This window comes from Hyla sarda, chromosome 1 (genome assembly GCF_029499605.1).
Source record: "Hyla sarda isolate aHylSar1 chromosome 1, aHylSar1.hap1, whole genome shotgun sequence".
NCBI lineage: Eukaryota > Metazoa > Chordata > Amphibia > Anura > Hylidae > Hyla > Hyla sarda.
Genome location: NC_079189.1, coordinates 80,453,327 through 80,477,396, shown reverse-complemented (window position 1 = coordinate 80,477,396; position 24,070 = coordinate 80,453,327). Strand labels below are relative to the sequence as shown.

The window sequence follows — 24,070 nt, the reverse complement described above, 5'->3', positions numbered from 1 at the left end:
ACTTCAGATCGCGGCGCAAAAAATGAACCCTCATACCGCCCCATACGCGGAAAAATAAAAAAGTTATAGGTGTCAGAATATGACAATTTTAAACATATAAAAACCGAAAAGTGTACTGTGTAGAAATGGACACCCCCAAAAGTTACAAAATGGAGTTTTTTTTTCAATTTTGTCTCACATTTTTTTTTCCATTTCGCCGTAGATTTTTGGGTAAAATGACTGACGTCATTACAAAGTAGAATTGGTGGCGCAAAAAATAAGCCATCATGTGGATTTTTAGGTGAAAAATTGAAAGAGTTATGATTTTTTAAAGGTAAGGAGGAAAAAACGAAAATGCAAAAACGGAAAAACCCCCGGTCCTTTTCATTTTACTTTCCCATAATTTGACCCCAATGTACCATGTTCAGAGTACATTTCAAGTTTTAACCCCATAAACCACAAAAAATGTTTCATCAAAAAAAAAAAAAAAAAAGGGGGTATTTTTTCCAAAAAGGGGTCATGGGTCACCGAGTCACTATCATCGGGACTTTTTTATGTTGCCTCAAATGTGCGCACCGCTCTCTCTCCTCCTGAGCGGGGTTCGCATTTGAGGCAACAGGTTAGGGACGGCCACACACATCACATTCCCAGAGTTTGGGGTGGGCATATCTTTTAATTTTGGCTATGCCCTGGGTCCCCATTCTGGGAATATAACCTGTTTTATAATTTTACGTCCCACTGTACCCCACTTTATTAAGTCAGTGTACCCCATGTAACGCTTCTTGAGGGATGGTCCCGCTGTTCTGGCTCCACAGGCAGCTATGTAAATGCTCAAGGCCCCTGACTGCGCTCCAGCTCTTCTGAGACATGGTGTGCACCCTCAGAGCTGTTTGCGTCCAGATATGAAGTATGTCCTTACTCCAAATTAACGTATTTATAAATTTACGGTGACATTTTTCCTGTTACCACATTTTAGTGTGAAATATCAAATTTTTCCTTTTCACGTCCAACTTAATGAACATTTATCAAACACCAGTGGGGTGTTAAGGCTCACTGTACTGCTTGTTACATTCCTTGAGGGGTGTTTTTTCCAAAATAGAATGCAATGTGTTTTTTTTTTGTTTTGTTTTCTGTTCTGGCACCATAGGGGCTTCCTAAATGTGACATGCCCCCCCCCCCCCCATTTCAGCAAAATTTGCAAATGTGACTCCTTCTCTTTAGAGCATTGTAGTGCACCCGCAGTGCACTTGACGCCAACACATGGGATATTTCCATACTCAGAAGAGATGGGGTCACAAATTTTGGGGGGCATTTTCTCCAATTGCCCCTTTTAAAAATGTTGTCAAACACTTGTGGGGTGTTAAGGCTCACTGTACCCCTTGTAATGTTCCTCGAGGGCTGTAGTTTCCAAAATAGTATGCCATGTGTTTTTTTTTTTTTTGCTGTTCTGGCACCATAGGGGCTTCCTTAATGCGAAAGAATGCATGGAGTGGTGTCTGGAGGAGTCCCGGTGGGGGTCTAAGGTTTGATTTAGATCTCAACCTATGAGAATAGGTCCCTCAGCGAACTGTCTTAGACTATCCAGAATATTTAATAGCCAAGAAATTTTACCTTTGTTAGGTGCATAGAGGTTAGCATAAGTGTAAGCAGCATTGTCAAGTTTACTTTTGAGGAAGAGAGCCCTACCGTCACTGGAAGAATACTTGTCTGAGAGACAAAATGGTATATCTCTATGCATGGCAATCAACTCTCCACAGGCGGCAGAGGACGGGCTTGAGCTGTGGGACCAAAAGGAAAAGACATTAGTAGGCAGTTTAGGTAGCCTACCCTCCTTAAAATGTGTTTCCTGCAGAAAAAGTATAGATACCTGATCTTTCTTTAATAATGAGAGGATACGACTTCTCTTATTAGGAGAATTAAACTCCTTCACGTTATATATTTAACATAATTTCAAGGAAGCCATTAGTGTTGAGCAGCATAGGCCATATTTGAATTCATGATATTTCGCAAATATATGGATGAATATTCGATAAAAGAGCTAAAAGAAGGAGGGATCAATATGCGCGAAAATTTGCATATGCAAATTTTCGGGCACCCGCCGGTCTGACACAGTAACTAGTATTGGAGCCTTGTTTACACCACAAGCTGGAAGCAGGGAGGGATGATCACTGTGATGTGTACTGTGAAAAAAAAAGCGAATATTCGCAATTGCGAGTATATAGCGCTATATTTCGCAATATTCGCGAATATGCGATATTCGCAATAAATATTTTCATTGCGAATATTTGCGCCCAACAATAGAAGCCATTGGATGTTATATGGGAGAGTGATACAGAATGGTGGATCGCATCTGGGGGTATGAGTGGCTTTAGGATAAGGAAGCAGACGGGATAGGGGTTGTGTTGTAGGGGTAGCCTGGCCGGGCTTAGGGGAGATCATAAAAAGCCCGAAATGTATAAGGGGTATAAACATCAGGATAAATGTGAAGGTGATCATAGTCAATGGAGACGGTATGGAATGTCTGAAATATGTGAGGATGGGTGGGAAGTGAGGATGGGTGGGAATGGAAAAGGAGGAGGAGGTGAGGAGGATGGGATGTGCGGAGGGGAAGAATGGGGGGGACAGGGGGCAACCAGAGGAGGTAAGGGTTAGAAGAGAGGGAAAGAAGGGAGCTGGGGGGGGGGGAGCGGAAGGATGGCAAGGGTAAGAAACATAGGAGGGCATATTTCTTACCCTTGGAAGGTGGAAGGGAGAGGCAATATTGGGAGGGAAGGAGCTGAGGTAGTTGAGATGTGTGAACAGATCTGATAAGCCTTGGAACACAATATCAACAGAGTAGTGTACTCATGTAGCGAGAAGAAGCCAAACCGAAGCTAATATCCTAAACAGTATTTCTCGATATAAGCAAACTAGGAAGACAACAGGTAAGTTTAACATGTCGACACAGTGAGTAATATGGTGTGAGTACAGTAGGACACCATGGCGCCGAATATAATAACACAACAGCAAGACAGTTAATACAACATTGCGGTAGTTAGATGTTATGGATAGGTGTACTAATTTGGAGCCTCACAACATGGCACTGGAGAATATACCACAATTACGTGAGAGTGTTTTGGTTGTGATAGGGCCGTTGGAGTCGCCTTAGCGAAGGTCCATGGACCAGTACCAATCTATAGAGTATGTCGCAACAAGGCGTGTGTTTCATGAAGCAGTAGAGGAGAACCGAGAAGGTGAAAGCAGTATACTAACTCTATCTTGTAACAAAGTAGGCTAGTCAAAGGTGAGTGCACTAAGGACCAATCTACTTTAAACATATGCTAGCCCAACTGCAGTATACTGTACCTAAACTTCATGGGAATTGCAAGCATAGGCATATGTATTTGTTGACACAGTGAAAAGTATTGGACAATAGTCTTCTGCAAAAATAGTCTACACTAAATACAGTGTAAGAGAACTAAATCTCATGGCAGCGTAAACACAGTTATTTACACTAGATGTTAATCCTCATCAGAGGTAAACTAGCAGGACTATCTGTAAATTTAACAGATTGACATGTTAGAATAACAACCTGCAATGAAGTAAACTGAGTTGAAGTGAAAGCCTTATGTAAGAACAATCCCTGGATGGGAGCTAGTGGAACCACAATGAAATATAGCACAGTAGCCTAAGTCTCAGAATCCGGGATTATCGTGGAACGAAATAACATGGATGTGCAGACTAACACATAATAGCAAGTGGGAAAGCAATACGTCATGTCAATGTGGTGACATTAGTCAGTTCACCAGAGTCTCGCAAGAGGTGCAATAGCGTCCATTAATGATCAGCAGACTCCATGGGATTCACCTGTGGGAATAAGCAGAGAAAGTACAAACAGGCAAGACGTCTCAGGGAAAATTTATGTCTTAGGCAGAGTCCATGTCTATACGCTTGGTAGTCATCTAATGAAATTTCTTCTTCCTCTGAGATTTTTGGGTACCCCCTCCTTCCCATGGGGTGGGCGGGGTGATAGTGGGGAGATCAGTCAGATCCGTAACTGCAGACCAATCTGAAATGTTCTGACCGAGGGCCTCCAGTGCAGGTGCTAAGTCTTGTCTCACTTTAGTGATGAACCTCCTTCCTTCCACCAGGAAGGAGATGCCGAAGGGGAAGAGACACCTATAGATGATGTTCTTTGAGCGCAGGTGATTGGTTAGCGGGTGTAACATATTACGCTTCGATAGGGTGATCCGAGCAAGATCCTGAAACATGACCAAGGGAGCATATTCGAACTTCAAATCTGGGATGGTCCTCGCTTTTCTCAATATCTTATCTCACTAAAGAGTTCAGAAGGCGGCAGATTACATCCCGAGGGGGGTATTGCGCTTTAGGTTTGCCTGGAGTGACCTGTGTGCTCATTCAATTTGTATCTCGAAAGGATATGAGTCTCCCAGGATTCAGATGAAGATAAGTTTCAGTGCAGAGTTAAGAGACTCAGGCATGACACTTTCGGGCAGGCCTTTAATTTGTAAATTATTTTGGCGTCCTCTATTATTTTGGTCTTCAAGCCAGTCAATAACTTTATTGAGGTGGGTTTGACAAGAGGCTAAAGCCGTAGTAGAAGCTGCAGAGTAGATTCCAGCTGTTCCACTCTATTGCCAATTTGTTTGACATCTGATGTCAATTCTTGTAAGTCTCTGGAGACCGATTCTAGAGCTGTTCTGAGCAGCCTTTCCATGAATGCGTGATAACGGTAAAGCGTTGTTCAGAACTAGTTCTTCGGAATCACTCTCCCGGTCAACCGCCGCATCTTTGCGCTTTTTAGGTGTTGACGTCTTATCTTGTGGGGCCGTCCTAGAATCAGAGGAACTGGCACGTTTCATGAAACTGTCGATACCCCTTTTTTTCTGGTATGGAGAGTTGGTTTTAGATTTAGCAGGACCGATCTTGACCATTATGAAGCATTAAGCTGAAATCGAAGCATCACTGCAGATAGGGCGGGAAGGGGGGAGGGTATACTGGCTCATTTAAAGTAGACATTCAACCATCCATTCAAAAAGTCCCGTTACATTAGATTTCCATCTTTAATTCATAGAATAGTCAGTAGAGCAGGGTGAGATCACCAGCTATAGGCTGCTGGTACGCCAGGGGGGGAGATAAGGAAGATGGAAATGGTAGCAGATTGTGTTTTTACACGGATTTAGATAAATATGCAGTACTGGCAAAAGGCCACTAGGTGGCAGCAGATGGTAACAGAAAGGAAGGCTGTTCTCTGGCAATGGATGCAGAAAGGAAAACAATTAACCTTTGCAGGTAAAATTTAGTTTTTCTGTTTTTCTCCAGTGTTGGTCCTTTAAAGTCCCTAGTTTGCAGGGGTACAGGGAGAGTGATGTAAGCAGTGTGCACCTATGATGGTACAGCACAACATGAAGTTCAAGTGACCTGTATATAATGGCCACAGATGCAGGGATAAGATGGCATCTCAAGACACGTGTATGTTTCCCCTATGATTGCCACACAGGTAGAAGAGGAGGAATCCACCAGGGGTAGGTGAGAGGCACATGCCATCAGCCGTGGGATGGGAATATAGCAGGGCTGAAGCAGAGGGCTGAGGCAGAGTCTTATGAATAATTGTACCTCTGTATGTTGGCAGTGTGTACTTCACTTGCGGTCCCCTGCAGGCGGCAGTCAGGTCCTTTGAGCTCAGTGGGTCCCGTGCTGTAGCACAGTCAGCCGCCGTCACACATGGTTGGAACAAGGCTGAGTGTCCTGTCGCAGCACAGGCAGATCCGTTGCCTGCAGGTAGGAAGTGCTGTGCTGGAGCTGTGAGCTGTGAGTTGTATAGGGCAGGAAGATGGCACTCCCCCGTCAGGGTCTGGCACATGGAGCGCACTGCCTCCGGTTCCAGCAGGTCTCCCCCCCCCCCCCCCCGCAACGGTTTGGGAGAGTTCTCAAAATGATCAGGTTAGTCTCCTCTTCCTGACCTTATAATTTTTGGGTCACCCGGGTGAGAGTGAGCCTGAGTACGGTTCCTAAGAAGAGCTGAGGTGAAGCACGTCCTCTCGCTCTGCTGGCTAGCTCCGCCCCCCCCCTTACTTTTCTGTTTCTAACCTTGTATGGGTATACATGTAAGTAACTTAAAAGGTTAAGTTATTGTTGTTTAAGTAAAAAAGAGAGTTGTTATTGATGGGACATACTCTGGGTCACAGTAAATAATGAAGTACCTTAGGGATCCATATTGAGTCCTTATTTTCAACACAGTGATCCCTCAACGTACGATGGTAATTCGTTCCAAATGAACCATCGTTACTTGAATCCATTGTATGTTGAGGGATCTATGCAATAGTAATATAGAAGGTTATACTCGCGTGTCCCCGCCGCTCCGGACCATCATTGCTGCCCTGGATCGTCGCTCCCCATCGCTGTCATCATGTCCATGGGGTATCCCCGCCGTACCGGACCATCACTGCTGCCCTGGATCGTCGCTCTCCATCGCTCTCCGTCATCACCTAATGGATAATGGGACGGTGTGTGCGGCGACGTGATGATGACGAAGGAGAGCGACGGCTATACAGCGGAGCCTGAAGATGACGGTCCGGAGCTGCGGGGACAGGTGAGTGACACTCACTGGAGCACACAGGGCACATTAAACGGCTGTCCGGCAGCAGCTGAAGCAGTCTGCGCTGCTGGATAGCCGTTAATGTGATGGCCCCGACATACAAAAGCATCGTATGTCAGGGCCATCGTAGGTCGGGGGATCACTGTATATTTATTAGTGATCTTGAACAGGATTAACAGAGTTAAAATCCATATTTGCAGATGGTTCTAAACTCAGTATGGTACTAGCGCAGAAAATCAGACCACATATGGAATATTGACAATGATTTGATGATCTGATCGCAATGCACTAATACATGAATGGCAGTACAGAGATCTTTCTAGTGATCTTTTTATACCTAGGCCAGTAAGGTAAGGGGAATCCTCTATGTCTAAAAAAAAAAAAAAAAAAAGGTTTCACCACACCATGATCACAGGCTGGGATTCTTTACTGTAAAAGCAGTGAGACTATGAAACTCTCTGTCACATTATGTTATGGTTTAGTTCATTTAACATGTTTAAGAACAAAAATCAAATTGGACCTTGATCCAGGGACTTATACATTTTTAGAGTTTTGAAAGATATTTTTTACCCCTAGTATGGAGCAACTAGCCTCTGCCTCCTTTTTTGCCCTCCTCTGGATTAACACATTTGAACTATATGTTGACAATTGTTATATATATTAGTTTTTTCAGTCCTTTAACTATGTTACTGTATAGGAGAATACCGTAATTCACACGTAAATGTAATTCTAGTTATTACAACTTATAATTTTAAGGCTATGTTCACACAAGGCTAAAATAGATAGCAAAATTAGTCCATATAATAGGAATAAAGCATATCTGTATTTTAAAACAAATAGTGTGCACAATAAAAGTCTATAGAAAAATGGCTGTCAGTCCACATGCCATTTAAGGGTAGGGCCACACATAACGGATCTGCAGCGTATTTCACACTGAGGATCCTCTGGTGACCCAACCCATAGTGTGCCTCCAGCTCTAATCAAAAGTTCCACCAACCCCAGACTACAATTATCTAACCTTTTTTTTTTTTTGCTTTTTTCTAGAATTTTGTTCCCACTGTAGATGAACATCTAACAGATTTAGAATTTGATTTAATCGGATACTTATATTACAAAGACACATATAGCCTTATGGAATGGAAGGAAAGCTGGTTTGCCTTGGAGAATGCATGCCTACACTATAGTCATGGGCAAGAAAATGCTCAAAGAGACATCATTTATCTGAAGAAACTGCAGGAACTGAGTAAGATTAGATATTTGATACGATTTCTGTACAATCAAAATATTCAGTGGAGATGATGAGTGACAGAATCTGTCAGGGAGTTACTGGGGATGTTTTTCTGTACCTGTATAATGATGGCTTATATATGTCTTTGCTGAAATGAGCAAATGACCATGTTATCCCAATATAGAATGTTGTCTGTAAATGGTTACTTTAACCCCTTCCCGACCTATGACATACATGTACGTCATGGAAGGGAAGGTTTTCCCGATCCATGATGTACATGTACGTCATGTATTATATTGGCCACCACTAAAAGTGCAGTGCTTTGCCTGGTAAGTTGGTGGCTATCACTGATAGCCAGCCATCTTGCCTCGGGACCTAGGGGGGTTTCGTCCCCCTCCCCTCACAGCGATCGCTGCTATCAGCTAGTCAAATCTGACTAGCTGATGGCAGCATTTCGCACATAAAAATTCTAAGCAGCGTGGTGTGTGTGTGTCCCGATCACGGGGATCGGGACACACACTGCTCTGCTAGGAGACCCAAATGTCCCCCTTCCCCCAGTGTCCCTTCCCCCGGTGTCCCTTACCTGTCCGGAGCTGCCGGCGCTGTGCCCGACGGCATGCTTTAATTTCACTTTCATTTTCTCAAATTATTATTATTATTATTTTTTTAAGTTGTACAACTCCCCCTAGTGTCCAAAACTTGGTACTGCATGTTTTGGGCACTAGACACTATGGGGAGCTATTGTAGAGATTTTTTTATTTTTATAAAATATAATAAATAATATATTTTTTTATAAATATATACATATACACGTATATATATATATATATATATATATATATATGTGTGTGTGTATATATATATATATATATATATATATATATACACCTATATATGAGTGTGTGTGTGTATATATATATATATATATATATATATATATATATATATATTCATATACACACACACACACACACACATATATATATATATATACAAAATGTTATTGTTCCCCAAAAAATTTTAGATTTTGAAGTTTTGTAGAAAATTTGAAAAAATGTTCATAATAATATAAGCCTTCTAATGTGGTAAAAAAAAGTAAGGGAATGTTTAAAAAATGATGCCAACATAAAGTAGACATGTTGTGGATGTGAACTCATAACTACATTTTTTGGGCATGACTATTTCTCTTACAAGTAGAGAGTTCCAAACATAGAGAAATGAAAATGTTTTCAATTTTTCACAAAATTTCAGAGTTTTTCACAAAAATCGCTTCATGTATCAACAAAAATTTACCACTAATATAAAGTACAATATGTCTCGAAAAAACTATCTCTGAATCACTTTGCCTGGTAAAAGCAGTTCAAAGTTATTACCACTTAAAGAGACACATGTCAGATTTGAAAAAACGGACTGGGTCATGAAGGCCAAAACTAGCTGGGTCATGAAGGGGTTAAAATTAATTTGCATTGTACATTACAGAAAATTGATAAATTTTTTATTCCGGACAAAACAATTGAGTTACTTTTTGAATACATGAAATAATAAGAGAACCTGAATGTTTTAGATTTGAATGATGAAAAATTCACAAACATAGTAATTCATGTAATGGCATCAAACTAAGCTCCTTGTTGGGAGGGCACCTGTCACTCCAAAGGTTCTTGTAGAGTTTATTGACACTCTATTTTATTCTCCTATTTTACATACGTACATGCACAATTATCTATCAATTATTTTATCTATGGCCTGCTTACAAGGGGAGGTGACACCTGGGGAGGCATATCAGATTCTTGCGGCATATCTTATGGCGTAAAATGGAAGTCAGCATTATGAGTGTCATCAGTTAATGATATTATACTGATAAAGCTCAGATACAGGGAAAATTTCAAGTATCCGTAATTTAACTTGCATTTGTATTCTAGCACGAAGTTCAACCATGATAAATGGAGAAAAGAGAAATGTTGTAATACTGGTTGAAAATGGAAGGTAATAATTTTATAAAATGATGTTACATTATTTTTTGCAGAAGGTGTAGAAAACAAATGTGACACGTATGAGGAATCATTTTTCACTTTTTAATTAAACAACCACAATTTCTAGAATTTGTAAGACATCACATATAAATATATACTCAGACAAATTGGCAAAAAGTTTTCATGACCTAATATAATTTAAAGGGACAGGTATGAAGAGAGAAAACAGGAATCACACTCACCAAGCCAGGGAATCCAAAGTAGATGAATTTATTTATTGTGGGGAGAGCAAAAAAAGGACATTATATTGACTCACATGAACTCTGAACATGGTTTCGTTCATTTAGTCCCAGGGGACCCGTGGCATTAAGTTTTATAATCCACAGAGCTTCTCTGCATAACAGATGTAAATGCTGATCTGTAACTATAAGGGCACTTTCTATACGTTCAAGGCCTGCAAATTGTAATCCCTCTGTGTGGTCTCCATTATGTTCTATCATATGGGGGGGGGGGAGGCTTCCCTGTTCTTAGAGAATACAAGTGTTCTATTATGCTCGTGCATAACTTTCTTTCGGTTTTCCCAATATAAAAAATATTGCATTGGAAAATGAGGCAATAAACAATAAAAGTAGACTGACGTGATGAATTGGTTGAGGAAAAGGTCAACACCACCCAATACAAAGTTTTTCTTTGCTAAATTGAGTTTGCAGAAGATACCATTTCTACTTGGATAGTTTCCATTTGGTTGACATTCCCTCAACCAATTCTCACTTTTTTCCTGAAGTTTTCTTTTTCCTTGTTTTATGTAGTCACGGATGGTTTTTGATTTTCTAAAAGTGATCAAAGGTTTTTCTCTTGCCATACTTCCCAGATCAGCAATATGTTCAAAAGAGAACCAGTTATCCAGGATTATCTTCTCAATAGTGCTGTTCAATGGAGAATTGGCAAATTGGCAATGGAGAAAGTGAGGTTTCTATCTCTATTGGATTTTTTTTGTTTTTAAGTTTTAACAGTTCCTCACAGTTTTTTTTTTCTTTTTTTTCATGGCTTTTTTAATGACTGATAGAGTATAACTGCGTTCGAGTAATCACAGAATAAGGACTTCAGCCTGTTCTAGGAATTATTATGGTCGCTGTTCATTCTTTTAAGCCTAACGAACTGGCTGTAGGTAATGTTATTTTTAATGTAAGAGGGATGTGAGCTTTGGTGGTGTAGGAGTAAATTTTTGGCGATTTCTTTACGATAACCTGAGGTATATAAAGTGTTTTCCATTATTTCTAGTTGGACGCCCATGAAATCTAAGGACTCTCCCCTAACTGGCTGATTAAAAGCATGTTCATGGCGTTATTCTCATTTAAGAATCTAACAAAATGTTCAAAATCATTGTCAGCGTTCATGTTAGTCATTATAATGTCCTTTTCTCTAGTGGTTTTATACAAGGTTTATTGGTTGCACTGGTTTATATATATCTTTCAGTTTTATGTCACTTCTTTTGTCCTACTTCCGTTTGCTATGTACTTAAGTGTAACCACCACTGGGGGAAGGCATACACACTTTGCAGGAAGAAGCCAAAACTAGTTGCCATTCAGTGGTGTGCTCCCGCGTCCTGAGAGTGGCTGCTCTCCCTCCCCACAATTGGAACTTACGTTTCTCTGTATGCTGCACTATCTATGATTTGGAATTAAGTCATCCACTTTGGATTCCCTAGCTTGGTGTGTGTGATTCCTGCTTTCTCTCTTCATACCTGTCTTTTTGACATATGTTTGTACATGCTTGGAATCAGCACCTCCTCAGTAATTCGCAACAGCTGTCCACAACTTGCGGTGGAGATCCACACGGCTACTATAACAGAGGTATTAGCAGCGCCTGACAGCTACCTTTCTCTGCTATTCATTATAATTTAAAGGGATACTCCAGGAAAAAAATATATACATTGTATTGTCATTGGGCCTGGGGGGGGGGGGGGCAAACAGGACACAAGGATTTATACAATATCAAAGAGAGAATCCCTATATTATACACTACTTTCTTAGGTCATGTCCAAGATGTAACACAGTTGACATTGTTCATCAGCTTTATTTTTCTCAATCATTTACTATTAAAGAAGACCTGTGACAAACCCAAGTTATATTGCATTATCAATGAATAGCTTAGGATTCCCTGATCAAACACCTTTTTACAGTTTTTTGATATGCCTTTCTGTTCCCAAGATATACAGATATCAAGTATGGGTGGGATTATATAGTCAGGGTTTTTTTTTGGGGCGCACACACCCCTCAATGTACAAAATTCACACCCCCTGATTGTATAATCCTGCCCTTCACTGTCAGATGAATTTTAACCCTCATATCCCTGGAAAGGAAAGGCATATCAATAAACTGTAAAACAAGTGGGCTTCTAAAGTAGAATACTTTCATACAGAGTCCAAGGGAACATGACACTATTCATTTACTTATTTATTATCCTCCATCTACCTTTGTATGTAAAGTTTAAACAAGGCTTCTCCTGTCTTTATTAAGTAACAGCACTAACTATTCTCATAATATCTTATATATAATGTCTATACAGGTGGCTTACTAACACCCATCTAACACATAATTTAACTAATGTTAAACTAAATTTAACTAATGTTAAACTAAAATGTAACTAATTTAATGTTACTCACACTGGTTGAAATGTCCCCTTTGAGGCTGCAAACCTCTGGATTTAAACTCAGTGGTGCAGGTTCCTCACAGCCTTACTTGCAGACTGAGCTCTCTTTAGCACCTGTGTTGATCTGGCCTGGTCTAAAAAACTGTAGTGGCCCAGGAACGGAAGAAAGGTCCCACTATCAAATATGCATTTCATCCCATAAAAATCTAAGCCTGATGACTGCATTTAGCAATGTCCCTGGCAAGCTATGTCTCACTAGGGTTTTTGATACTTTCTGGAGTTCCTACATCTTATACAACTTTCCCTGTACAAGATATGTACATTTCTAAAAACCTGGTATTCACATACATGTACTTTGGTGAAATATGGCAATCCCCAACGACCATTCCTGCCACTCTTTCACAGGAGGTATCCAGTCCGATCCAGGTCAAGGGGTAGTCAAGATAGGCAGTAGCCTAGGGTGCCAATTACGGATTATTGAACCAATTAAAGTGCTAGAAGAAGAGACAGGAATTAAGGGCAATGGAAATTATAACTAAGAAATATAAGGATTAAAGGGGTTATCCAGAAATAGAAAAACACAGCTACTTTCTTTCAAAAAACCGCTCCCCATCAGTCTCCAGGTTGGGTTTAGTTCTGCAGCTCAGTTCCACTGAATTAAATGGAGCCAAGTTGTAAAACCACACCCAACCTGGAGACAGACAGGAGCTGTTTTTCTATTCCTTGATAACCCCTTTAAGGGGGTTAATAACAAACAAATAGATGAGTGATTGTTCATATTAAAGGTAGTGGAGGAGATAATAATGCAAAAAAAAAATCTCATTCTTAGGCTATTAGGTGGCTCACTTTCATACAAAAATGTGCACAAAAAAGTGATGCTTTTCTGTGTATTAAGCCCTCCCTACATTTTCAATGAGACCTTCCATGCTGCCTAACAGTGCCATATTTAAACATGCAACTACTTTTCTGCTGCGGATTTCAATGTAAACTCAATGGGGGATATTTATCAAAGGATTTAGACTGGTTTTTCCTGTCTCAATTTGTCGCACAGAAAGTTGCAGTCTAAATATGTGCGACTTTTTGCAACTTTTGCTCTAGAGGATTTTTAGAACATGATGCATTCTAGTCTATTTTAGACTGAAATGCATTGGAAAATGCATTGGTGCTGAATTTATCAAAAGCGACTTTTCAGCGACAAGGCGCATCGGCTGAAAGTACGCCGAAATGTCAGACCATGTTGAAGCAGGTTTATATACAGTCTAAAGCATAGGTCACAAAGTCTGTGCACAGAATTTATCAAGAGCCATGCGACTTTTGATAAATTAGGCGCACAATAGACCAGCCTAACCCTTAGTGGTTTGGTCTATATTGATGCAGGACATAGACAGCTTTGATAAATATCCCCCAAAGGCTGAACACAGCTTCAAATCCTGCGCATCAAATCTGTGCATCAAATATGCACAGAATACTGTAGGTGTGAATAGACACTTAAACTGTAAGTTATTTTTGTTGTCGCGCTGATACTTTTGTTTCTGCTTTGACTAGTGTGTTATAAGAAAGCAACATAGTGTTTTTTTTTATTAATTATTTTTTTTTTTTACAAATGACTTGTACAATACATTCTTCTTTTATTTTATTCTTTATGGATATGCATAACAAGAATCTATATTTCCTAACTTAATTTTCCAATATGCAGGACATTATATATCCACGGACATACAATGCTGGATTTCATGGTCTGGCATCACGCAATTGAAAAAGCAGCAGGTACAGATGGCAATGCACTACAGGATCAGCAGCTCTGCAAAAACAACATTCCTATTATTGTGAACAGCTGTATGGCATTTGTTACACAGTATGGTGGGTAATACAGACTTTATGCTCAGCAGATTGTTTCTAAATGATATTAGTTATTTGTGAGACTGCTAAAATCTGTATATTTTCAATACATGTATATCAATTAAAATGAGAAAAGTCAGGAATGGATGCTGATGCTTGTTGTTTTGTGAGCAATTATAATAAGCCTTCTGCTTTCCGATCGGCACTATTGATGTTTGTTGGAACATGTTGCCAGAATAACTGTAAGACCCAAATGTGTAGCTCGTCTAACAAGAGTTGTTCACAGACTTTTATCCCTAAATACACTGTAACATTATGAGCCGGTGGACCACTTAGTAAGGAAATGTCATTGTAATAGCAGACAGCATCTCATTTACACATGAACAACAACATTCTGTGGCATACCTAGTACTAAAGAGAAATTAAACTGCTATAGGGTATGTGCTGGGCCCAATACTGCACAGCTCCCCCATGTCACTTAGACTTATATTTCCATTGAGTCCAATGTTCCATTAAATCCATATGCAGTTAGCCTCCCCAAGTGGTGACTGCATGCAGCTAGAATATCATTTATCGAATTAGAAAAATAGAGCTCCCCCTATAGAATTATTATCAAATCCATCAGCACAATATTTCAGTCCTTAGAACGGAATATTAAAAATATAAAAATATTATTAACAAAGGTATAAAACATTTGTGCTGTAAATTGTGCTATATTTTCTATGCACACCTCTGGTTAGATATTTATCCAGAGTTGATACATTATAATATTCAAATGTGATAACTTTAAGGAGGTCTTTCTGCTTTTAGTACAGCATTGATAGTTGAATGCAAGATTCTATATACACAAAATATATCACCCTATACAAAGACATTCATAGCTCAATCAGGAATATATTATTTCCTATGGTTGATGTGATGACTTAACAAGATGTGTTAGAGATAAACTCTTAAATGGTCACTGTTGTGTTAAACAACTTTTCTCCATTTGGCAGCCTATGTGATCGTTAACATATTTGTAAAGACTTCATTTATCAAAAATGGCCACTTATCCCAGTAAAACATCTCAAAAGTCTTGGTCAGTAGGGGCCTTACAATCTGCTCTTCATTGCCTGTTGTTCCAAAAATGTGGTCCTAAGTAACAGACATACAGCAGCAAGATGGAACACAAGAGTGGGGATTGGATTAGCTACCCCTATATGCAGGAGAGAGGGAGAGAACCTGGGCTTCATTCTCCATATATACAGAGGATAATCAATATCCCTGAAATGTAAATCAAGGCCCCTCTCTCTCTCTCTCTCTCTCTCTCTCCCTCTCTCTCTCTCTCTCACACACACATAACACCTTGCAAAGTCAGTTCATCAGTTCACTTTGATCCCTCCACCTGCCATCTATTTTAGGGTACTGTAAATCAACACAGTAACAACCTATTCAGGCAAGCATAATTTTACCAGCCATATGCCATAGTAGAGAATGGATGCTGAGGTGTAATTGACCAGACAAGTAAGGAAAAGCAATAATCTGTGTGTTTACTACTGCCACAGGTCTAGTCCCGTACCCTGAGATAGAAAAAATAAGAAATTACTAAATAGCTAGGCACCAGGGGAATCTCAGTGATTCAGTAACAGAAGTTAGAACACTAAAGGCACCTTTGTTGCCACTCAATGTAACAAAACTATGCAGTTTTTTTTTATTTTTTATTTTTTTATATTTTGAAACAATAGGTATTATTTAACTTCCTCGATTAAATTTCAGCTCTTCTATGTGACTGAACTGGAAATTTTGGTCATCATCAGGCATATTGAAATTATTTTAATAATTCACTTCATTGTCATTTAGTAACTTTTATAAACCACCAGGTTATCATACTCAATCCATTTGACCAGAGGTCTATATATCACACAAGTTCTAATAACAGTTCAGTTAGATTACACGTAAAACCCTGAGAGTTCCCATTTATTTGTGCATATCCTGAATCATTGTTGATTTCAGACTATTTTTTTTTCCATAAATGGTACACTACCAACTTTCTTTCTAGTCTTACTGCTCTGTATTTTTCAAATCTATAGACAGAGTCATCTCAGGTGGAATTGTCCACTCGGCCAATTATTGGCTGCAGCAGTGTCCCATCTTAGTCAATGATTGGCTGAACAATAACTTCCTGCTAGACAACTCTGTCTCAGAAACAAGAAAACAAGTAGGGTACCAAATGATGAGGATTTAGGGGACCGGAATAAGTGAGTATGCCATTTTTTTTTTTTGGGGGGGGGGGTCTCCCACAAAAAAGTTAAAAAAATAAAATAAAATGCCTGTATAACCCCATTAAAAACATTAGCCTGAATATGACACCATATAAACCAGAAATTCGCTTACAAATGGGACAGTAACCCTAGTTTTAGTGGGTAGTTTGGAAAATTGGAGTAAGACAAGTTTTTTTCCAATGTTCTGAACTATTTTCTGGACACTGTCCACAAGGATACTTTTATGTGTATTGACATTTGTTGTTCAACATCAAATACACTGCCCAAAAAAATAAAGGAACACTAAGATAACACATCCTAGATTTGAATGAATGAATGAACTAATCATATGAAATACTTTCGTCTTTACATAGTTGAATGTGCTAACAACAAAATCACACAAAAATAATCAATGGAAATCAAATGTATCAACCCATGGAGGTCTGGATATGGAGTCCCACTCAAAATCAAAATGGAAAACCACACAAAAGGCTGATCCAACTTTGATGTAATGTCCTTAGAACAAGTCAAAATGAGGCTGAGTAGTGTGTGTGGCCTCCACATGCCCGTATGACCTCCCTACAATGCCTGGGCATGCTCCTGATGAGGTGGCAGATGGTCTCCTGAGGGATATCCTCCCATACCTGGACTAAAGCATGAGCGAGACATGATGTCCCAGGTGTGCTCAATCAGATTCAGGTCTGGGGAACGGTCGGGCGAGTCCATAGCATCAATGCCTTCCTCTTGCAGGAACTGCTGACACACTCCAGCCACATGAGGTCTAGCAATGTCTTGCAGTAGGAGGAACCCAGGGCCAACTGCACCAGCATATGGTCTCACAAGGGGTCTGATGATTTCATCTCGGTACCTAATGGTGTTCAGGCTTCCTCTGGCAAGCACATGGAGGGCTGTGCAGCCCCCCAAAGAAATGCCACCCCACATGATTACTGACTCACTGCCAAACCGGTCATGCTGGAGAATGTTGCAGGCAGCAGAACATTCTCCACGTTGTCTCCAGACTCTGTCACATCTGTCTCATGTGCTCAGTGTGAACCTGCTTTCATCTGGGAGGAGCACAGGTGCCAGTGGCAAATTTGCCAATCTTGGTGTTCTCTGGCAAATGCCAAACGTTCTCCACGGTGTTGGGCTGTAAGCTCAACCCCCACTTGTGGACGTTGGGCCGTCATACCACACTCATGGAGTCTGTTTCTGACTGTTTGAGTGGACACATGCACATTTGTGGCCTGCTGGAGATCATTTTGCAGGGCTCTGGCAGTGCTCCTCCTGCTACTCCTTGCACAAAGGCGGAGGTAGTGGTCCTGCTGCTGGGTTGTTGCCCTACGGCCTCCTCCACATCTCCTGATGTACTGGCCTGTCTCCTGGTAGCGCCTTCATGCTCTGGACACTACGCTGACAGACACAGCAAACCTTCTTGCAACAGCTCGCATTGATGTGCCATCCTGGATGAGCTGCATTACCTGAGCCACTTGTGTAGACTCTGTCTCATGCTATCACTAGATTGAAAGCACCACCAGCATTCAAAAGTGACCAAAAACATTAGCCAGGAAGCATTGGAACGGAGAAGTGGTCTGTGGTCACCACCTGCAGAACCACTTCTTTATTGGGGGTGTCTTGCTAATTGCCTATAATTTCCACCTGTTGTCTATTCCATTTGCACAACAGCATGTGAAATTGATTGTCAATCAGTGTTGCTTCCTGAGTGGACAGTGTGATTTCACAGAAGTGTCATTGACTTGGAGTTACATTGTTTAAGTGTTCCCTTTATTTTGTTGAGGTCTCTAGTATAAGACTCAAGAATATTTGCATCCAGTTTATTGTGCTTAAACATGAAGCTACATTTAAGCTAAAGCAATAATTCAAGAACCCAAACTGCTTTTTTGCAAGCCATGATTTAATATATTTTGTGCCGAGTGTAACTTACAAGAGATCGTTTACATACTTCATACATCATTTTAACATACATTATTTTGATTCACTCAGACATGTTTATTTTCATGTCCCTTTCTATTAAGGTTTAGGGAGCAAATCCCTGTATCTGAAAAACGGGAACCCACTTAAAGTAAAAGAGTTGTTAGAAGATTTTAAAAAGGATGCACGGAGCATTAAACTAAAAGTCGGAAGACATCAACTGGAAGATGTGACTGATGTCCTGAAATGTTTCTTATATGAAATAGATGATGCACTTCTGACAAAAGAACTTTATCCATATTGGATCTCTGCCCTAGGTAATGACACTGTGTTCCAGAAATAGCTGTTTCATTATTCATTTGAACGAATGCATCTACTAAGTAAAAGATGTTTATTTAACTGAAAGATTTTTGCTTAAACTCCCCTGAGACAGCAGACATAATGCTATTAGAGTAAGCTTCCTATGCTGTAAATTTAGAATGAAGCATCCTGCTGTCAGCGAATACGGTACCTTGAACCTACCACTTTACAGAAAGCTGATAAAATAAGCAACATATGTTATCAGATACAAACTGTTACATTATACTTCTCTGTTTCCTCTTGTTATGCTTTCTTAAAGATGATTTCCTCTGTGCTGTGCAGATCCTTAGTCTATAAACATATGATAGTTGTGCAATCCGATTTACATTTTGTTGCAGTATTAAAGTTAAAGAGCTGACCGTAGAGGCTTGTAGATTCTGATAGAATGTCGTCTTGGACAGCACCTTCTCCAGACATGCTAGCCTAGCCTCAGGCGCTTTTTTTTCATGTCAGGTTAAAAGGAACATCTGTTTTGGTGTAAGATTCATATTCACCAGTAAGTCGATATCTCTAATCATTGCATGAACGTTTTGCAAAAAAAGATTTTGATTGTAAGTTTTTGAGATCATTTTCTTTCTTGTCACTTATGGTGATATCTGGGGATGAGCAAATCAAATCTGACAAATCCAAATTGCTTACAAATTTCAGTAAAAATGTGATTCGCAACTAATGCAAATATTGGAGCGATTTGATCGCCCCAATCACTTAAACTCCATTTAGTGCGGTCAAGTCTCTAGGGCATTTAAAATGGCGGATCAACATGTGAGGACACGGGGCAAGGAATCCTGGGAAAGGTGGGAACAAGGGTGAGCAGGATGACCCTGAATCACATGCAGCATGCAGCCTATCAACAGCCAGCCACCCCTGTGATGTAACAGCCCTATATAATCGGCAGCCATCTTGCGGTCACTCATATCAGCATTCTATCGCACAGAGAGTGGGACAGAGAGCTGTGTGTTGCACAGAAAAGCTTTTTTACAGCAGCGATTCACCTCAAGCCCAAATCCAGCCTAGAATCACATATAGGGAAGGGAGTGAGATTGAGAGAGAAAGGGCAATTTTGGGTGTAGTACACAGCGAGTGCATTACTGGTGTGTACAACAACTGAAAAGCTAATAGTAGCCTGTAGTGTTGAGCACGAATATTCGTAATGCAAATTTTAGCGAATATTTAGAATATAGTGCTATATATTCATAATGAAGAATATTCGTTTTTTTTTACATACAAATTTTTATGCGAATTTGTATGAACATAGCGAATATGCGAATTTCGCAAACATAGGACGAATAATCGACAATATATTTGTAAAATATCGCAGATTCGAATATGGCCCCTGCTGCTCATCACTAGTAGCCAGCCAATTAGGGTGAGCAGAACACATTGTCCTCTATTAAAGGAGTAGTCCAGTGGTGAGTATAGGGGATAAGTTTCAGATCACGGGGGGTTTGACCGCTGGGGCCCCCTGCGATCTCCTGTACGGGGCCCCGACAGCCCGTGGGAAGTGGGCGTGCTGACCACCGCACAAAGCGGTGGCTGACACACACCCTCAATACAACTCCATGGCAGAGCCGGAGCGCTGCCTTTGGCAATCTCTGGCTTTGCCATAATAATGTATTGAGGGGGCATGTCGGCCGCCGCTTCTTGCAGTGGTCAACACGCGCTATCTGGCCAGCGAGCCGGGGCCCCATACAGAGAGATCGCGGGGGTCCCCAAAGGTCAGACCCCCCGAGATCTGAAACTTTTCCCCTATCCTTAGGATAGGGGATAGGTTTTTCACCACAGGACTACCCCTTTAAGTGTAAACTGTGCGTACAGGTGGTTTACAGTGGTGTACCATTTTGTTCCTGTTAAAGTCTTAAGGGCCTAGTTGCTGTAAAAGGCCAGCCAAAAGTACACACCTGCTGGTGTTGTAGACAAATACTGTTTTAAGCATACCCCAGTGCATTGTACTCCCCTCAAAAGTGCATACTACATACGTACATCTACATGGCGTATCATTTTGTTCCTGTTAAAGACTTAAAGGGGTACTCCGGTGGTTTATTTTTTTGACTGTATGGCATCTTCTTTGTAAGTTTAGTTTTTTTGCAATGTACATGTGTTATATGTTTTGGCAGCATGTGGGTGTTTTGCTTACCTGTTTGTTGGGCAGGAAGTTCTGTAGTTCAGAGGTTTTTTTTTACCGTTGTCCACAGTTCTGAGTCTGTTGTGGACAAGATGTCACAGCTTTTTTTTTTCTCTGTCTGCATGAGAAAAATAAGCCAAACCCCCTCATCTCATCCAGTTGAATACACAGCTCCTCCCCTCCCCCTGTTCTTTATTCTAAGGACGCAGGTCTGCACAGGAGAAGGACCTCACAGAGAAGATAAGTGTTATCTGAAGGGGAGGATGAGAAGGTGCACGGGCTGGGGATGCATGGACTGCAGGGGAATAAATCTCATACTGGGAATGATCTATATATGTGAAGGGGGAGGGGGACTCCTGAATGACACATGCTGGGAGTTGTAGTCCCTGTTGTGCGTGTGTGTATGCTAGTGTTTACAAACCAGTATGCCTCCAGCTGTTGCAAAACTACAACTCCCAGCATGCCCTGACAGACTTTGTGCATGCTGGGAGTTGTAGATTTGCAACAGCTGGAGGCACACTGGTTGGGAAACACTGTTCTAGCCTATTCAGCATACACATCATGTTACACCAGTATTTCCAAACCAGTGTGCCGCCAGCTGTAGCAAAACTACAACTCCCAGCATGCCCAAAGGCTGTCAGGGCATGCTGGGAGTTGTAGTTTTGCAACACCTGGAGGCGCCCTGGTTGGGAAACACTGGTGTATGCCCTACAGAGGTGTGGAGAACTACAACCCACAGGAGACTACAGAGGCAGCATGCTGGTGTTATACTATACCATAGACTGAAGACTCCTGAATGACACATGCTGGGAGTTGTAGTCCCTTTTGTGTGTGTATGACAGTGTATCCCAACCAAGGCTGATTATATTAGTGTGCTGTGTATAAGGGGGCTGACCCGGGAAAATAGTAGGATGGGAAAAGGGTGGAACAAACAAACAAAAAGGAGCCGCCCCAAACCAGCAAGGCATGTGGCATGCTGGGATTTGTAGTTTTCAGCACAGCAAGAAACAGGAAGTAGAAGCAAAGATAGGAAAACAAAGTGGGGGATAAAAAGACAACAAAGAACGGAAATAGAGTAGGCTAAACAACAAGAATAGAAATGAAACAAAACAAATAGGGTAAGTCAAAAAACGGAAAAACACTTTGACCACCAGAGTACCCCTTTAAGGGCCTAGTTACTGTGAAAGGCCAGCCAAAAGTAAACACCTGCTGGTGTTGTAGACAAATACTGTTTAAAGCGTAGTGGAGCGTATTGTACTCCCCTCATATACGCACTATGTCAGGAAGAGAAGTGCCAGTACATGCACAGAGGAGTGGAAGAGGCCTAAATTCTTCACGCGCAGACAGAGGTCGCAGCAGTCTAGGGGCGAGTGGCAGCAGGAGTCACAGCGAGAGGCCCAAGCTTCTGGTATCAGCTAGCGGTCGTGTCTCAACCAGCAACCCATCTGCTGTCATTGACTGGTTAACACGGTCATCCACTTCATCACAAGTGACATTTGAAACTCCCAGTATACAGTCGGTGGGTTCCTCAGACACAACCCTCAGTTGGCATGGCCCAGGAGCAGTCCCTGCCCTCCTATTGCCTCTGTCATATGCTGTTCCCTCCCCCATAGAAGTATCCTATGCTTTGGGTTCAGCTTCACTTTTTAGTGAAGATAATCTATTTAGGGCAGTCAGCAGCTAATGCCCAGCCAAGAAGTGGAGGAGACATCCGCCGCTTTGTTTGCTAGCCGGGCAAGTAGTGATGAGGAGAGTGGTGTGGTAGGTGGTGTTGGGAGCATTCAGGCTCCTGAAGCACACTGTTGAGGAACCTGAGGAGGACATCAGTGATGTGCTGACACAACTCGATGATGATGAAGCCAATCGCACTTGGGAGCCAGGTGCAGAAGTGGGTTCATCATCAGCTGAGCCAGCAAGGTGGTAGCATGGTAGGGAGTCAGCATTGTGGCAGCAGTGGGAAGTCTGGAGCCAAACTTGCCCGGGTTAAACCACCTGCTTCGTGGCAGCCTACCTGCCGGAAAGGTAGTGGAACAGGGTTCCCTGGAGTCAGTGGCAGTAGCAGTCAGTCAGTGCAGACTGTTTAGAGGAAAATCAGCTACTCTACAGTGTGGGTTTTTTTCATCAAGTATCCGGAGGATGTTAACATGTCCACATGCAATTTTAGAAAATATCTTTAATCTTTTCAATTGTGACACCCTTTGGTCTGGTCAGGCTGCCGCCACCTCCAGGCTGTGTCATTCTGTCACCATATGGTCCCCACTTGCTGCTGCCGCCTCCAGACTTTTCTATTCTGCCACATTTTGGTCTGCTCATGCTGGTGCCACCTCCAGGCTGTGTCACCGTGCCTCCATGTGGTCTCCTCATAGTGCTGGGATATTGCATAAGAATTTTTATGGTAATATATTTAAAATCTTCAATTTAAATTTGAAAATATATCTTTAATCTTTTCAATGGTGAAGCCCTAGTTCTTCACATGCTGCTGGGACATTACCTAAAAAAAAATATGGAAATCTATTTTAAATCTTGAAAACATATCTTTAATCTTTTTAATTGTGAGGCCCTATAGTCTCCTCTTGCTGCTGCCACCTCCAGGCTTGGTAATTCTGCCACTATTTGGTCTCCTTATGCTCCTGTCACCTCCAGGCTGTTTCATTGTGCCGCCATGTGGTATACTCATGCTGCTGGCACATTATATAAAAAATGTAAATAATAAATAATTTGAATTAATTTAAATTAATTAATTTTAATAAATTTTAATTAATAATCTTAATAAAAATGTCCCTTCCGCATACCATGTGTGCAGGGCATGGCGGTGTCACGCCGTTCTTCACATGGTTGGCCTTGGTGAATGGAGTCACACAGGGGAGGAACTGCTAAAAGTAATTCATCAAGAAATCAAATCAATGCTTACTCCATGAAAACTGGAAATGGGAACCATGTTGACCTACAACAGGAAGACCATCTTGTCTGCACTGTTTCAAGAAAGCCTGAGCCATGCGCCCTGCAAGGCACACATGTTCAATCTGGTTGTCAAGCGATTCCTGAAGTGTTACCCCCATCTGCAAGACATCCTAACAATGGGAAGAAAACTTTGCATGCACTTCAGCCACACTTACACCACAAAGTACACCCTCCTTAAGCTGCAGCGTCAGA

The 24,070-nt window shown here is 41.2% G+C and overlaps 1 protein-coding gene across 5 annotated transcripts in view; it reads left to right on the top strand.

Moving 5' to 3' along the window:
* Positions 1–24,070, top strand: part of ARAP2 (ArfGAP with RhoGAP domain, ankyrin repeat and PH domain 2) — a 416,250-nt gene that overhangs the window by 259,603 nt on the left and 132,577 nt on the right. For all 5 annotated transcript variants that reach the window (XM_056556214.1, XM_056556235.1, XM_056556204.1 and 2 more), the window contains 4 exons: positions 7,622–7,820; positions 9,725–9,788; positions 14,124–14,287; positions 18,540–18,752. In XM_056556214.1, coding sequence (XP_056412189.1) covers positions 7,622–7,820; positions 9,725–9,788; positions 14,124–14,287; positions 18,540–18,752 — 640 coding nt within the window. The remainder of the gene's footprint in view (positions 1–7,621; positions 7,821–9,724; positions 9,789–14,123; positions 14,288–18,539; positions 18,753–24,070) is intronic.